The 15,050-nt window shown below is 65.7% G+C and overlaps 1 protein-coding gene across 1 annotated transcript in view; it reads left to right on the top strand.

The window, feature by feature from the left end:
• The window catches only part of SND1 (staphylococcal nuclease and tudor domain containing 1), an 85,931-nt gene that overhangs the window by 2,079 nt on the left and 68,802 nt on the right, over positions 1 to 15,050 (top strand). Inside the window, exons 2-10 of the mRNA XM_088535216.1 lie at positions 1,707 to 1,856; positions 2,556 to 2,676; positions 5,477 to 5,555; positions 8,379 to 8,539; positions 8,923 to 9,014; positions 9,852 to 10,010; positions 10,415 to 10,521; positions 11,031 to 11,121; positions 14,037 to 14,150. Coding sequence (XP_088391342.1) covers positions 1,707 to 1,856; positions 2,556 to 2,676; positions 5,477 to 5,555; positions 8,379 to 8,539; positions 8,923 to 9,014; positions 9,852 to 10,010; positions 10,415 to 10,521; positions 11,031 to 11,121; positions 14,037 to 14,150 — 1,074 coding nt within the window. The remainder of the gene's footprint in view (positions 1 to 1,706; positions 1,857 to 2,555; positions 2,677 to 5,476; positions 5,556 to 8,378; positions 8,540 to 8,922; positions 9,015 to 9,851; positions 10,011 to 10,414; positions 10,522 to 11,030; positions 11,122 to 14,036; positions 14,151 to 15,050) is intronic.

Below are 15,050 nucleotides of genomic sequence, written 5' to 3'. Positions count from 1 at the left end.
GCTCCGTCCCCCGAGGCGCCCGGCCTGGCCGTGGCCATCGCTCCAAGCAGGAGCCGCTGCGGTCGGACACGCTTGCCGGGAGGACGAGCCGGGGAGCCCGGCGCTCCGCGTGGGGAGGCTCTGCTCCCACAGACCCTTCCTGACCTCCACGGGTTCGTGCCGATGGGATGGAACAGTTAGCAGCACCTGCCTCGTTTCCCAAAGCCCTGAAAATTAAGGATCGAAGTTAATTACCACGAGGAAACTTCCAGTCCTTGAGCCTTGGGCATTGCTGCGGCTTTGCTCCACGCGCTGCGACTCCAGGTTGGATTTGGAGCTCGGCTCTCGGCAGCCGGAGCAGCGGGTCCCGCAGTGGATAGAGCCTCCGGCAGTGTCCGTGCGGGAGGCAGGCGAGCCCACGGATGCCGTGCCAGGCACGGAGCCGCCTCCGAGTGCAACTTCCACCCTGGAATGGACAGTTATTGCAATGGGTGCGAGCGCTTTAGCTCCTGGATGCGATGGAGTAGGCGGGAAGCCGTGGAGACCCTGCAACCCTGGGGCTTCCTGCGTGCGCTGGGATCGCGAGCACGGGACCGGAGCCGTTTCAGCGGGAAGGGAGCAGCGTCTGGAGGGACGGAGGGAACTGCAGCTGGCAGCTGTGGGCAGCTGCAGCCTTGCCGGAGATCGGAGCGGTTGGGAAAGCTCCTGCTTTTCCGGGCAGGATGGTGCTGGTTGCTGCAGCCTGGGCGCACGTGAGACATCCAGCTTGGGTGTCCTTGTTTTTGGAGCTGTTCCCGGCAGGTTTCTCCCTCGCAGGTTTATCTGCGTGACCCTGGAGCGGTTACTTAGCAGATAGGGCTGGCCCTGCCCCGCTCCGCTGCCCGGGGCTGCCTCTGGCGGCGGCCCCGGCCACAGGACTTTGGTCTTGGCAGCGTTTTACCTCGTTACGCTTTTGCAGGGAATGCTTCCAAAACTCACAGCTCCTGAAATTTGAGTTTTCCACGTGCTGTAGAACGCCAGCAGGAGCAGCACGGGTGCGCTTACCCTCCAGGAGGCCCCGGGCCTGGCCGCTCCGCGCAGCAAGCGCGGGGCAATGCTCCTCTGCGAGCGGCCGCGGGGCAGATGGTGAGGCCGGGCCTCCCCGGCTGCATCCGAAATCCCCATTTCCCAAGTGCTTTGGGCACGTCTTGCACCGATGCAGCTTTGACGGCGGGGCCCGGCCGCTTGGTTGCGGTGTCCCCTCCGGGTGGAGGTTCTTGTGGCTGCGTGAGCTGCCAGCGCATGCAGGTTGGCCATGGGAGATGCAGCGGGCGCAGCTGCAAGTGGCTCCACGCAGGGTGCAGGGACACCTTGATGGACACGCACGGCGCCGACGAGCTCGCTGCAGAACTCCGGAGCACCGGCGGCCCGCGGGGCTCGCTCCCGGGAAAGCAGCCGGAGCAGATCCCGGATGGAACCCTTGGCTCGCCGGGGCCGGTGGCTGCTGCCGATGTATTTTCCCAGCTTGGTTCGCTCGCCTGCTGCTTTTCCAGGCACGGGAGGGCTGTGTGGGGTGACATGCGGGTCCCGGAGCGCGTGTGCACCAAGCGCGCTGGACGCGCGCTCCCCGCTATGACCCTGTGCCGTGTGCTCTGGGCACCCCTGCTTGAGCAGGCGGGTGGGACTAGACGATCCCTTCCAACCTCGACCCTCGTGTGCCCGCGTGCCACCTCTCTGCCTCCCCGCAGGTGCTTTCGGGCTGCGCCATCATCGTGCGCGGGCAGCCCCGCGGAGGGCCGCCCCCCGAGCGCCAGATCAACCTGAGCAACATCCGCGCCGGCAACCTGGCGCGCCGCGCCGCCGCCGGCCAGCCCGACGCCAAGGACACCCCGGATGAGGTAGGTGCTCCCGCCGGGCACATAGACGGGGCTTGGGTGCCCGCTGCCGCTCGCTCTGCAAGGTGGCACCGAGGGGGATTCGTGCTGCGGAGCCGGAGGCAGCTCTCCAGCCAGTTTCCCCACTAATTTCCAGCCTTCAGGGGAGGAGAGGCGGGAGATGCATCCTCGGTGCCACTGAGCGGGCACCTAATTGCCTTTAGATGGCAGAGCATTAATTTGAGGGTGCTTAAAGCCTCCCTGGTGCTTTATCACGCTGCCGGTGCTCGCGCGCGGGATGCGGGACCGAGTCTCCTCGTGCCCCAGCAGTTAAGGTGCAATTAGGGCTCCGGCTGCTTCCCCGCGCCCGGAACCGGAGCCCGGCAGCTCCAGGCTCCCCCTGCACCATGGGGCCAGCGGCACCGGAGCGTCTGCCCTGGGCTCGGTGCTGGCGGCGGAGGTGGCCGAGCACGATGCGCTCTGGAACTCAGAGCCAGCTGCCAATAGGAGCGCGAGGATCCCGGGACCCAATCTTGACCCTTCGCAAGGGGAACAGGGGGAGAGCAGCAGCATTTCCCTCCTGGAGTAATAGTGTCATCGCGTCGCGGGCTCCTTAGCGGCCTCCGGTCGCTGCAGGAGCGCGTCGAGTAACGCGGCGCGCAGGGAGGGCCGCGCGGGTCCCCGCGTGTCCCCGCCAGCTCACGCCGACCTCTCTCCCCGCAGCCCTGGGGCTTCCCCGCGCGCGAGTTCCTGCGCAAGAAGCTCATCGGGAAGGAGGTGTGCTTCACCGTGGAGTACAAGACGCCGCAGGGCCGCGAGTACGGCATGGTGTACCTGGGCAAAGGTGAGCGGCGCGCGCGGGAGCGCGGCCGGCCCCGGAGCTGCCCTTCCTGCGTCTCGGTGCTGAGCGAGTTCCCGTGGATTTCCATTTGCTCCTCGTGGAAACCTCCCGGGGGGAATTCATTTACCTGTGGCTCTTATGGAGGCAGCGGAGCCGAGCCTGGCAGACGTGGCCATCCCGCAGGTGATGTGCGATGCCCATGGGCAGCAGCCATCTCCCTGTCCCAAACCATGAGCTGCTCCTGTGCCAGCTTGGACCTGGCCCTGGCGTCCCCTGGGGAAGCTGGTGGCCATGGGGACTGTCCTTGGGACCGAGACGGAGCAGCTCCCTAAGCACTGCGAGTGCAACCGGGTGGGAACCGAGCAGGAAAACCGGCCGTTCCCGCATGGCATCGGGCACCTGGGAACGCGGAGGCAGCAACGCTGGGAGCTGGGCAGGCTGGAGCGGCCTTGGAGCGGCACGTCCTGCCCCGGTGCCTCGCGGAGCCGGGCGCGTTGCGGCACCTCTGCAGGTGCAGGAGCAGCAACGCGCGCAGGTCTTTTCCTGCAAGGTGCAGGAGCTGCTTTGGGGACGGCTTTAAGACCCGGCTGGCACCGGGTGCTTTGGGGGGCACCCAGGCTGCTCCCGCGGTGACGCTGGCGCGTCACTTGCTCGCTGCGGGACTCGCCATCTGCTCCAGGCTGGCGGGACCCTTCCAGGAGGAGCCGGCAGGGCTGAGCTGGGTGTCCCGAGGTGGCTCCAGCTGTTGGCCTCCAGATGTGCATCCCTAGTGTCCTCTGCACCGGCCTCTGCAGCCTCCCTTGTCCTACAGGAGCTTGTGTCCCAGCAGCCGCTTTGGGCTGGGGACACCGCTGTCACCTCAAACCCTCTTGTGGCAGGGAGTCTTCTCCTCTCACAGTCCCCAAACACTCGAGGCTGGCAGGGATCACCTGGTCCAACCCCTGCTCCAGCTAGAGCAGTTTGCAGGGGGCTGCGTCCAGATGGGTTGGGAACATTTCCAAGGATGGAGACTCTGCAGCCCCCTGAGCAACCTGAGCCAGTGTTAAATTGAGCTCGTGGTGAATTTTCTTGCATTTGTCTGGAATTTCCTGTGTTTCTGTTCATGCCAGTTGACTCTTGTGCTCTCACTGGGCACCGCTGAGCGCCTGGCCCCATCCACTGGACCCACTCCCTTCAGATACTTTATACATTGACAGGATCCCTCTCAGTTTTCTCTTCTCCAGGCTAACCAGGCCCAGCCTCTCCTCCCGGAGAGCTGCTCCGTGTCCCGCTCCCGCCGGAGCCTTCCCTGCCGCTCCGTGTCCCGCTCCCGCCGGAGCCCTTCCCTGCGGCTCCGTGTCCCGCTCCCGCCGGAGCCCTTCCCTGCGGCTCCGTGTCCCGCTCCCGCCGGAGCCCTTCCCTGCGGCTCCGTGTCCCGCTCCCGCCGGAGCCCTTCCCTGCGGCTCCGTGTCCCGCTCCCGCCGGAGCCCTTCCCTGCGGCTCCGTGTCCCGCTCCCGCCGGAGCCCTTCCCTGCCGCTCCGTGTCCCGCTCCTACCGGAGCCCTTCCCTGCCGCTCCGTGTCCTGCTCCCGCCGGAGCCCTTCCCTGCCGCTCCGTGTCCCGCTCCCGCCGGAGCCCTTCCCTGCCGCTCCGTGTCCCGCTCCTACTGGAGCCCTTCCCTGCCGCTCCGTGTCCCGCTCCCGCCGGAGCCCTTCCCTGCCGCTCCGTGTCCCGCTCCCGCCGGAGCCCTTCCCTGCCGCTCCGTGTCCCGCTCCCGCCGGAGCCCTTCCCTGCCGCTCCGTGTCCCGCTCCCGCCGGAGCCCTTCCCTGCCGCTCCGTGTCCCTGCTCCCGCCGGAGCCCTTCCCTGCCGCTCCGTGTCCCTGCTCCCGCCGGAGCCCTTCCCTGCCGCTCCGTGTCCCGCTCCGGCCGGAGCCCTTCCCTGCCGCTCCGTGTCCCGCTCCGGCCGGAGCCCTTCCCTGCCGCTCCGTGTCCCGCTCCCGCCGGAGCCCTTCCCTGCCGCTCCGTGTCCCGCTCCCGCCGGAGCCCTTCCCTGCCGCTCCGTGTCCCGCTCCCGCCGGAGCCCTTCCCTGCCGCTCCGCAGCGGCTCCGTGTCCCAGCCCCGGATCCAGCTCCAGCCGTGGCCTCCCCGGGGCTGAGCAGAGGGGCAGGGTCCCCTTCCCGCCGCGGCTGCACAGGCTCTTCCCAGCGCAGCTTCCCTTGGGAAAGCTGCTGTGCCCGAGGTCTGCAGCCATCCTGCTCCATTGGGCAGCCCAACACAACTCTGCGTTTATCACCAACAGGCAGGGCTTGATTTGCTGCCCGTGACAGATAAATCTGGAAAGGTGCTTTGCTGTTGGGTGCCATCGTGACCGCTCCGTCTCGCTTATCTGCAGCCACCCGGCCTGCACGGGTGCCTCCGGGCTCGGTGTCTTCCTCGGTGCTAAATCCCAGCTGCCGCGGTGAGAAACGAGGCATAAAACGTTTCCTGCTGACGTTTGTCAGGGTTTAAGTACAATTGATAGGGAGATGCTGCAGGTGCTGCCTGGCTTCAGTGCTGTCCGTGGCGCACGGAGAGGAGACGCGGCAGGAGCGCGGACACGGACCGTGGCCCGGAGCCGCCTCCGGGATGGCGCTCGCTTCTCCGTGGGGTGCCGGGAGGACGCACGACCGGGATGGGCACGGAATGCATCCGGGAATGTCGTTGCGGGTGTTCCCGCTGGAGCGGCTCGCGCAGGAGCTCGCGGTCTGCGCGCGCTGCCTCGTGTCCTGGGAGCGCCGTGGGCTTCCTGCAAGCGCCTTTCATGCCCTCTCCTCTCTCCGCAGACACCAGCGGCGAGAACATAGCGGAGTCGCTCGTGGCAGAAGGACTGGCCTCCCGCCGGGAAGGAATCCGAGCCAATAAGTACGTATGCCGTCGCCTCCCTTATCCCCTGCGCTTTGGGTGCTTCTTGCACCGAGAAGCGGAGGTGCAGGGCTCGGCTTTTATCCGCGTCATTCCCTGCTGGTGCTGGGCTTGCTGTGGGACTCTGGAGCCGCAAAGCTGCGGATTTTTGGAGCGCTGGAAGCAGAGCCTAGTGTGGAGTCGAGGTGTTTTAGCTCGCGCAGGGCAGGTGATGCTGGTACCGCTGCCTGGCTTGCAGGGGCTGCTGCTCCTGCTGGATCCTGCATGGAGGTGCCGAGCCTGGGAGCCTGGTCCCATTGGGAATCAATAGCTTGGGAGACTTCGCTGCCTGGTGCTGGGGGAGCCTGCCTGGGGCTTGCTGCTGCGTTACAGGGCACAGATGGCCTTCGTGGCAGCCCTGTGAACACCGGGCGGACACTGCTCCCCTCCCTGTGCTGGGAGCTTGCCCGTGCCGCTTCCCAGACCCTTCCCGGCACGCTCGGGCACTCTCCGAGCGCGGAGCAGGGCTCGCAGCAGCGCGGTCCGCAACCAGGTTTGTTCCACAAGCCGAGGAGCGCGGCCAAGGGCACGTGGCTCTGCCATTCCCGACTAGCCGTGCGGAAGCCCCGAGCTCTGGCCGTCCCTGTGTGATATCCATATGGGCGCATGGCTGAGCTATCCCGGGAGCCCCTCGGGGACCCCGGTCGGGCCCGTCCAGGCCGTGACCACAGCGGGCGCTCACGCAGAGCTGCCCAGGCTGCGCGTGCTGCTGCCACCGGGTCATTTGCTCACTCAGCTTGTGGCCAAGCAAAACGCCCGGGGTTGTGCTCGCTGCTGCACCCAGAACCCGGAGGCACGCGTGGCATGGGAGCGGTGCCATCTCGCTCCCGCTGCCCACTGTAAATCCAAGGATTTTGGCTCAGTGCTGTGCAGCTTTTAGCACTGCATGGGGCACTTGGGCACGAGGGAGCGCTTGGGAGCATGGAGCTCGCTCACCTGCAGGCTTGTGTTCACTAGGCTTTATATTTTTTCATGAGCTGGCTTTATAGTTTCATGAACTGGCAATTTTTTCATTTCGGTCTTGCAAAGAACTGCCCAGAGGCCCTGCAAGCCCCACGTGTGCTGGGCTGTGATTTGGGTTTGGTTCCGAGGCTGTGAAATGTGATTCTCTCTGCTGGTTGCAGGCGGAGAGGGGCAGCTCGGCCAGGCAGGGTTGGGAATGATGGGGATGAGCTCCCTGATGGGGATGAGCTCCCCGTGCCCAGCGATCCCACGGCTTTGCTGGCTTTGTGGAATGTGGTGGACCCTGCTCCGTAAGGATGCAGGTGACTTGTGCCTGTGCCTGTCTCGACGCGTGGACTGGAGGTCCTGGCAGCCCCGTGGAGGCTGGTGCTGCTAGGATGCTCCGTGGAGGTTCAGCCATCCATCAAAGCAGGATCCGGAGCAAACGCCCCGCTTGATCCTGGGATGAAACCTGCTTTTAGCCACCTCAAGGAGGGCTCTGGCCCAGGGAGAGGAGCTGAGAGCACGACGACACGATGCTCTGCCCTGTCCCTGCTTTCCCTGCCGAAGCCGAGGTCGGCCGTGTCGGCCTGTCACCCTGGCCCTGCTCCAGGGACATCTGCTCGAGCAGCAGCTCGGGCTCTGCTTGGTGGCTCGTCCTGGTCAAGGAGGTTTGCACGGGGAAGTCATCTGGGCAATGCGGAGCGGCCCTGGCCTGCAGCCTCCCCGGGCTCCCCCGCATGAGGGGTGAAGCTCGTCCCTAAATCTGTGCCTGGCTCTTCTGGCCTGGCCTGTGTGCCAGAGGGAAGCGAGACAGGGAGATATGGAGATATGGAAAACGCTGAGCCACATGCACGACGGGTGGCTGCAGGGACCTCGGCGTTCAGCAGGCTGCGGCTTTGCCCTGAGCTGGGCTTGAGAAAGCTGAAAAAAACCCATTTATTTAATGGCCATTTAAATAATGGGTTATGACAGTGCTTGGCAGCCTCTTCCTTCATGAGGGGTTTGGCCGCCTCCTCCTAGAGCGATGGGTGCTGCTGCTTCCCACCCTGGAAGGGGAGCGCGGGGCGCTGGGGTGGCTCTGCTCCTGCCCGGCAGCACAAACCCCCTCACCCAGCTGTGCCCATCCAGGCTGGGGTGGTCCAGCTCCAAGGACGAGGGTTGTGACGGATGTTCCTGCTGCCGATGTGGGCCGGAGCACGCGGTGTCACAGAATGGTGAAGGTTGGAAGGGACCTCTAGGGATCACCCAGTCCAAGCCCTGCACACGCAGGGTCACCTAGAGCACGTGGCACAGGACTGCGTCCAAGCGGGTTTGAAGATCTCCAGAGAAGGAGACTCCACAACCTCTCTGGGCAGCCTGTTCCAGGGCTCTGGCACCCTCACTGGGAAGGAATTTTTCCTTAAGTTCCTGTGGAACTTTTGGTGTTTCAGTTTGTGGCTGTTTCCTCTATTTCTGTCGGTGGCCACCAGCGAAAAGAGGCCGCCCCATCCTCCTCACTGCCTCCCTTGAGGTACTTCTAGACACTGCTCAGGTCCCCTCTCAGCCTTCTCTTCTCCAGCTGAACAGCCCCAGCTCCCTCAGCCTCTCCTCACAGGGCAGATGTTCCAGGCCCCTGATCATCCTCGTAGCCCTGCACTGGCCTCTCTCCAGCAGCTCCACATCCCTCTTGTCCTGTGGAGCCCAGAACTGGACACAATACTGCAGATGTGGCCTCAGCAGGGCTGAGCAGAGGGGCAGGATCCCCTCCCTCGACCTGTGTCCTGCCTGCACGTCCCAGGTCCCAGCTCTGGCGCATCGAGGCCCGCACGGGTTTATCTCATCCCTGTTCTTCCTTTGCAGTCCTGAGCAGAACAGGCTGGCAGAGCTGGAGGAGCAGGCCAAGTCCGCCAAGAAAGGCATGTGGAGCGAAGGCACGGGCTCACACACCGTCCGGGATCTCAAGTACACCATCGAAAACCCCCGCCACTTTGTGGACTCCATGCACCAGAAGCCGGTCAATGGTACGTGGGCACCGCGGCGGCAGCGGCCGCTCTGGCACTGCTGGGTGCAGAGGCCGTCCCCAGCTTTCCCAAGGGGCATTCCCGCCGCTCAGCGGTGCTTGTGTCCACCCTCATCCCCCTGCAGTTTCGTGGTCAGGGTGCCCATGGCCGCAGTGGGTGGGTTGCAGAGCACGGGGCTGCTCGGGCGAAACCAGCCAAGCTGGGAGCAGCGCCCAAGTGGTGCAACCCCCTGATGCTCCTGGCAATGGTGCAAACCATTCCTGGTCTCGTCCTCCTCCTGCAAACGCTCTGACCGGCTCGGCGCTGAGCGTTGGTGGAAGGAGGAGGCTGGCATCGCCGCCGCGGCTCGCGTTGAGCCCTGTGTCTGTGCTTCTGTCCCGCAGCCATCATCGAGCACGTCCGCGACGGCAGCGTGGTGAGAGCCCTCCTCCTCCCCGACTACTACCTGGTCACCGTCATGCTCTCGGGCATCAAGGTGAGCCTTGGCCGCTGTGCCCAGGCCCGCTGGCATTTCGGGCTCTTCTGCTTTGCATCACGTTCCCCCTTCCAGACTGTGTGGAGCGAAGCCCCTGGCTCGGCGGGACAGTGACATTGGGGTGGCCGAGGGGCACCTGGGTGGCCATGCTGCTGCTCGCTGTCACAGTCCCCTCTGCTGCATCCTGAGAGAGGGTTTGCGTTGCCCATTCGTACTGCATGGGTGCCCCGCTGGGAGCCAGGCTGGCTCCGTATGTGGGATTGCTCCCAGCAGGGTTTGTGGGATGGGTGGCACAAGGAGCACCAGAGCACAGGTCCCCTCGCTCTCCTCGGGACAAGCTACAGCCTGAACACAAGGGGTCCGAGGAGCCGCCTTCCTCCTCCTCCTCCTCTTCCCAGGCCCCGAGACCACCCAAGTTTGGGGCTTGTGGCGCTTCCTTGCTCTTCCTGGGAAGCCAGCACATGAGAGAGCTCCTGGAGGGATGTCTGCAGAGATGCGGGTGTCCCTTAGGTGTCCTTCCCGCTGCTGGCACTGCCCAGGGCCTGCCCCAGCCTTGACAGCCGGTGCAAGGCCCTCGAGCAGAGCTGCTTCTCTCGGCTGTCTGGTTCGTGCCCCACGTCTCCAGCTGGCGCGAGGCGTCCAGGCCAAGCCGAGCGTGGGGAAGGGTCTCTCCAGCTCCCAGAGAAACTTTGGGACAGTCCTGCCACGCTGCGCTCTGCACCGTGGCGCTGGCGATCGCGTTGCAGGACAAGCGAGGTTTGCGGTGCCCGTGCTGAGGTTGCAGGGGACGGCCAGCCCCGTGCACTGCCCCGTCCTGACCGTGCCCCCTTCCCGCAGTGCCCCACGTTCAAGCGGGAGGCGGATGCCCCCGAAGTCCCCGAGCCGTTTGCGGCGGAAGCCAAGTTCTACACGGAGTCGCGGCTGCTGCAGAGGGATGTGCAGATCGTCCTGGAGAGCTGCCACAACCAGAACATCCTGGGCACCATCCTGCACCCGGCAAGTGGGGCCGGGACGTGGGACATGGGACACGCTCCCTGTGGGCACGGCGCTGCTGCTATTCCTTTGCCCGAGTTGCTAGTGGTTGCTGCAAGGTTAAGCTGCCTCCGATGGGGAATTGCAGCAGGATTGGGACTAGAGAAGACCAGTCTCCCTGCTTGTCCTCTGCTCGAGCACGCCTCGGAGCAGCGGGTGCTGCAGGCTCTTCCCAAACAGCGAATGCAGAAAGACCCATGGGCTCTGAGCATCTGCAGCCAGTCTGGGAGGTGGTGGGACTTGGGGGCTTCTTCCCCCAAATTAAGGATAAGAGAGCACCCCAAACTAGGCAAAGGAAGCCCTGGATCGGGGCTGTGGCATGCGGGGACGCGGGCACAGGGGCTGACGCTGCCTGCCGTTCTCTGCAGAACGGGAACATCACGGAGCTGCTGCTGAAGGAGGGCTTCGCCCGCTGCGTGGACTGGTCCATCGCTGTGTACACCCGCGGCGCCGACAAGCTGCGCGCCGCCGAGCGGTGAGGCTGGCGGGGAGCGCGGCGCTGCGCGGGCGCCGGGCGCGCTCCCTCCTCGGGGTCTGCTGGTGCCACGGGCGGCACCTCTGCGCGCTCTTCCCGCGCTGCTCCGTGGGCCCTGGTCTCCCTGCCTGGGCGCAGGAGGCTCCGGGGACTTGCATGGAGCCTTTGGCTCCGTAGGGCTGATATCCGTGGCCGCAGTGCCCAGGTTGGGGCCCGGTGGGTGCAAGGAGCGCGTCCTCGTGCTTGGGGCAGCAGGCGATGGTGCAGGAGCCGTGTGCTCAGCTTGTCCTCGTGCCGGTGGTGGCAACCACCCGGGATGGGCGCCCTGGGATGTTGGGCAGGCTCCAGCTTGGTGCTGTGCTCGCCCGGCCTTGCTGCTGGGTGAACCCGCTTGCCTGCGGGTGCCACCAAGGGCCGGGGTCACCTTGTGACAACCTAGACACTGCGTATCCCATCTGCTCTCCTGGGGACACCGGCACAGGGCGTCACACACGTGTACCTCTCACCAGGTACGCCAAGGAGCGCAAGCTGAGGATCTGGAGGGACTACGTGGCCCCCACGGCGAACCTGGACCAGAAGGACAAGCAGTTTGTAGCCAAGGTAGGGTCTGGCGGGCATGGAGAGGGCCCTGTGGCAGAGCCAGCAGGTTGGTGCTGCCCTTGCCGGCTTCCACGTGTGGTTGGGCCTGTGGAACACACACGTGGGGCTGAGGCAGAGTCATCAATAGTTGATGAAGCCTCTGGAGATCCCCAGGGCCACCTGTGGTGGGTTGCCCGGGCCCTTGTCTGGTGTTGAGCATTCCCACAGATGGAGACTCCAGCCCCTCTCCAGGCAGCCCATCTCGGCTCAGGGTATGACCACCCTCGCAGTGGGGAAATGTCTGATGTTTGGGTGAAGTTTCCTGTGTTTCAGTTCATGCCTGTTGATTCTTGTCCTGTCACTGGACACTGCTGGGAGGGTCTGACCCCATCTTCTTTAACTTCGTATATCCATAAGCAAGGTTAAGGATAAGGTCCCTGCTGAGCCTTCTTTTCTGCAGCGCGGTGGCCCCAGCTCTCTCCGCCTCTCCTCACATCAGAGATGCTCCCGTCCCTCCGTCTCTGTGGCCCTTTGCTGGACTCGCTCCAGCAGCTCCATGTCCCTCATGTCCTGGGCTGCCCACACCGGGACCCAGCGCTGCAGCGGTGGCCTGGGGTGCTGCTGGCCTTGGGGCACTGGCACGAGGGCACGTTTCTGGCCTCTGTACGCCCAGGTCCTTCTCCGCAGAGCTGCTCCCAGCAGGTCACTCAGCCCATCCCGGTGCCAGGGGTTATTGCTCCCCGGAGCAGGACCCTGCCCTACCTCGATGGCACCTCCTGAGGTTCCTCTGTGCTCATCTCTCTGCCCGGGACCGTGGACACATCCCCGGGGTGGCTTTGTCCCCAGCTGGGGTGGCATCCCTGGGCATGGGCTGAACACACAGGGCTGGAGGCAGAGCTGGCCCCAGCTCGTGGCGTTTCCCAGGCCCTCGGTGACGATCAGGGCCGGAGCGCGCGGGCTCGGTGCAGCGCATGCCGCGCTCGGAGTGGCGCATGCCGCGCTCGCAGCCGCTCCCGCTAGATGGTGCTGCCGGCCCGCGCGTCCCGCACGCTGCCGGGCTGCATCCCGCCGGAGCACGCAGGATGCAGTGGCCGCCCTTCTTGGAAAGGGCGCTGGGGCCCCGGCGGGACGCGAGCGCCCGGCGCGCCGACGGGGCCAGCGCCGGGGTCTGCAGGGTGTCCCCCTGCCCGTGCCGAGGCGCAGGGCCAGCCCCGCTGGTGGCCAGCAGTGGCCACGGGACCTTAGCCACGGTCTGTGCAGCAGCAGGGGGGTGATCGGAGGCTCCCGGTGCCGGGAGGTGCCCGTCCGGTGCAGCATGGGGTTTGGGCGCAATGTGCGCGCCCCGCGGTGCCCGGCACGGCCCCGCCAACGGGGAACGAGGCCGGTGGCAGCGGGAGAGCCCAGGGGCTCTGCGGCAGCTCCGGCCCCGGGTGTTTCCATGGGGGAATTCACGCTGGGAAGGATGGGGGCCTCCCTGCACCACGGAAGGGATAGGGGGACCCCATGGCTTAGAGCGCGCCGGGATCACCGGATCGCGCCGGGGCCGTGACAGCTCCGTGCCCGCTCCACAAACGCGGTTGCAGAGCCTGGTTTGGGCTCAGTTTGCGGCTGTGCTGCAGGGATGCGCGAGCCCGGGGGAGGAGGAGGAGGAGGAGGAGGAGGATGATCCCACCCTGCCTTTGCGCCGTGCGGGAGCGACTTGGCTCCGGCTAATTTTGGCTCTTGCTGCCGCGGTGCCGAGCTGCCGGCGCGGAGACAAAAGCGGCTGGCGGAGGGAGGGGGGCTGGAGGGAGGAGGAGGAGGAGGAGGAAGTCTTGGCCTCAATCGCGGATTTGATGCCTGCAAGTGGTGGAGCAAGTGGCAAGCAGAAAAGCAGTGGAATAAAAATTTGAAGAGACTGGAGACTTTCTTCTGAATTCCCGATGTCAGCTTGTCTTAGGGCACCCAGGAATCGGGGCAGCGTTGCTCGCAGCTGAATACATTACACTTAAAGCTACCCCGTGCCAAAAGCTGTTTGTGCGGCGGCTTTCCGCAGGGCTCGCCGGCCTGCGCGGGGCCACGGTGTCCCCTCGGCCCCGCGCTTGGGGACACAGGATGCAGGGCAGGAGATGGCTCTGATGGCAGCAGCTCCCCTGGAGCACGTGCACGGGGACCCCCTTGCACCCCACTTGTTCTGTCCCTTGCTATCCATGGGGACCTGCTTGGGGAAACAGAGATGGTGTTTAGGGATGCGCCGCGTTTTTCTTCCTTTTGATATTTGGCTGCTTCTCGGTAGCGTCCCCGGCTCACAGCCGCTTGCGGGAGCCCGACCCCGCGGCGGCGGCGATGCCCTCGAGCATGAGATTCGATTACCGCGTTTCGAGGGCCGCGGGGCGCCGCGTCCCGCGGGAGCCGGGGCTCGAAGGGCCCCGGAGGGGCTCGCTGTGCTCCGAGGAGCCCGGGCCCTCCTTAGTGTCTGCTTTGATTTTAATTCCTGTAATCCGGTTATCCCTTTGACTAAGCACGTTTGCAGGGGCGGATGTGCTTGCAGGGCACGAAGGGCTGCGAGTTATGAAAGTCCTTCCTCCTTCCCGGCGCTGGAGATGCTTACGGCAGGCACGGGGGTGCTCGGAGCAGCGAGGGGGACGGGAGGACAGCGATGCCCGGGCGCGGGGAGCTCCGTGCCCTACTCCTGGGACTGTTTTGCAGTGCAATTGCACCAGCCCAGCCCCGTGTAGCCGCCTGCCCTCTCATTCCTGTGCGCACAGAGACCCTAATAGAGATGGGGGACCCGATAGCTGCTCCCGCTGCCCTCCCGTGCGCTTGTTCCTGCAGTGAGAGCCCTTGGGGAGCTGGGGCCACGCGGGGCTGGCGCCCGGGCTCGGGGCTGTCCTGGCGCTCGGAAGCGTGTGGGAATGTGGGACCCGTCCGGCCTCTCACCCGCGCTCTCCCCGCAGGTGATGCAGGTGCTGAACGCCGATGCCATCGTGGTGAAGCTGAGCTCCGGCGACCACAAGACCATCCACCTCTCCAGCATCCGCCCGCCCCGGCTCGAGGGCGACAGCGCGCAGGTGGGTGCCGCGCGGGACGCACACGCGGCCATCCCTGCCATACGCACGGACACACGGACGGATGTGCCGGGCAGGGCCCTGGGATGCTCCTTGCGGAGATCCATGTGTGGGGCCCGGCTGCCCCGGGGATTCCTTGCCCATGAACAGTCATCTGCGCCGCTCTGCCCCTTTGTAGAATCATAGAATCGCGGAATGAATCATAGGACCTCTAGGGATCATCCAGTCCAACCCCTGCGCACGCAGGGTCACCTAGAGCACGTGGCACAGGACTGCGTCCAAGCGGGTTTGAAGATCTCCAGAGAAGGAGACTCCACAACCTCTCTGGGCAGCCTGTTCCAGGGCTCTGGCACCCTTTCACACTGCGTGCCAAGCGTTGCGCGCTGCAGTGCGCGGGAGCCCGGCGCTGGCCGCCCCGTGCGCATGCAGCGGTGCCTGGCACGGCGGGGAGAGCCTGGGTGATTGTGGGAACCCTGGTCTGGGAACTCCTGCCTCCCGCCGGGCTGCCTCGTTTCATACCTGTGGAATTGGGAATAACGGCCTTGATGGGGCTGTTCCTCCTGCTGCTTCCCCAGTGGAGAGGGGCACTGCTGTGGAGGCACCCTGGGCGCTCCTGTTTCTCTGCAAAGTGCTCGACCGGTGGCCGTGCTCTCCTAGGAGGTTTCCCCATGCCATGCTGTGCTGCCGGTGCAAAAAGCTCAGGCTCCGGTGCAGCTTGTGCCCGGGATTCTGCCCTTCCAGCGCATCCCAGCCCCTCACGGCCTCTCCTCCCCGGGGCACCGGCGCCGCTGCAGCAGGAGCGCAGCGGGAAGCTCCGGGGCCGTGGGACGTGTCCCGGATGCCGGCACGTTCGCAGCGTGCCGCAGAGGCCCGGCGAGCTGGCGCGCGGCCAAGCCGCTGCCC

The sequence above is a fragment of the Tinamus guttatus genome, unplaced genomic scaffold, assembly GCF_059628265.1.
Source record: "Tinamus guttatus ecotype Peru unplaced genomic scaffold, ASM5962826v1 Tinamus_guttatus_pri_ptg000619l, whole genome shotgun sequence".
NCBI classification, from domain to species: domain Eukaryota; kingdom Metazoa; phylum Chordata; class Aves; order Tinamiformes; family Tinamidae; genus Tinamus; species Tinamus guttatus.
The sequence above is the reverse complement of the archived record's forward strand: the minus strand, read 5'-3'. Positions and strand labels throughout refer to the sequence as shown.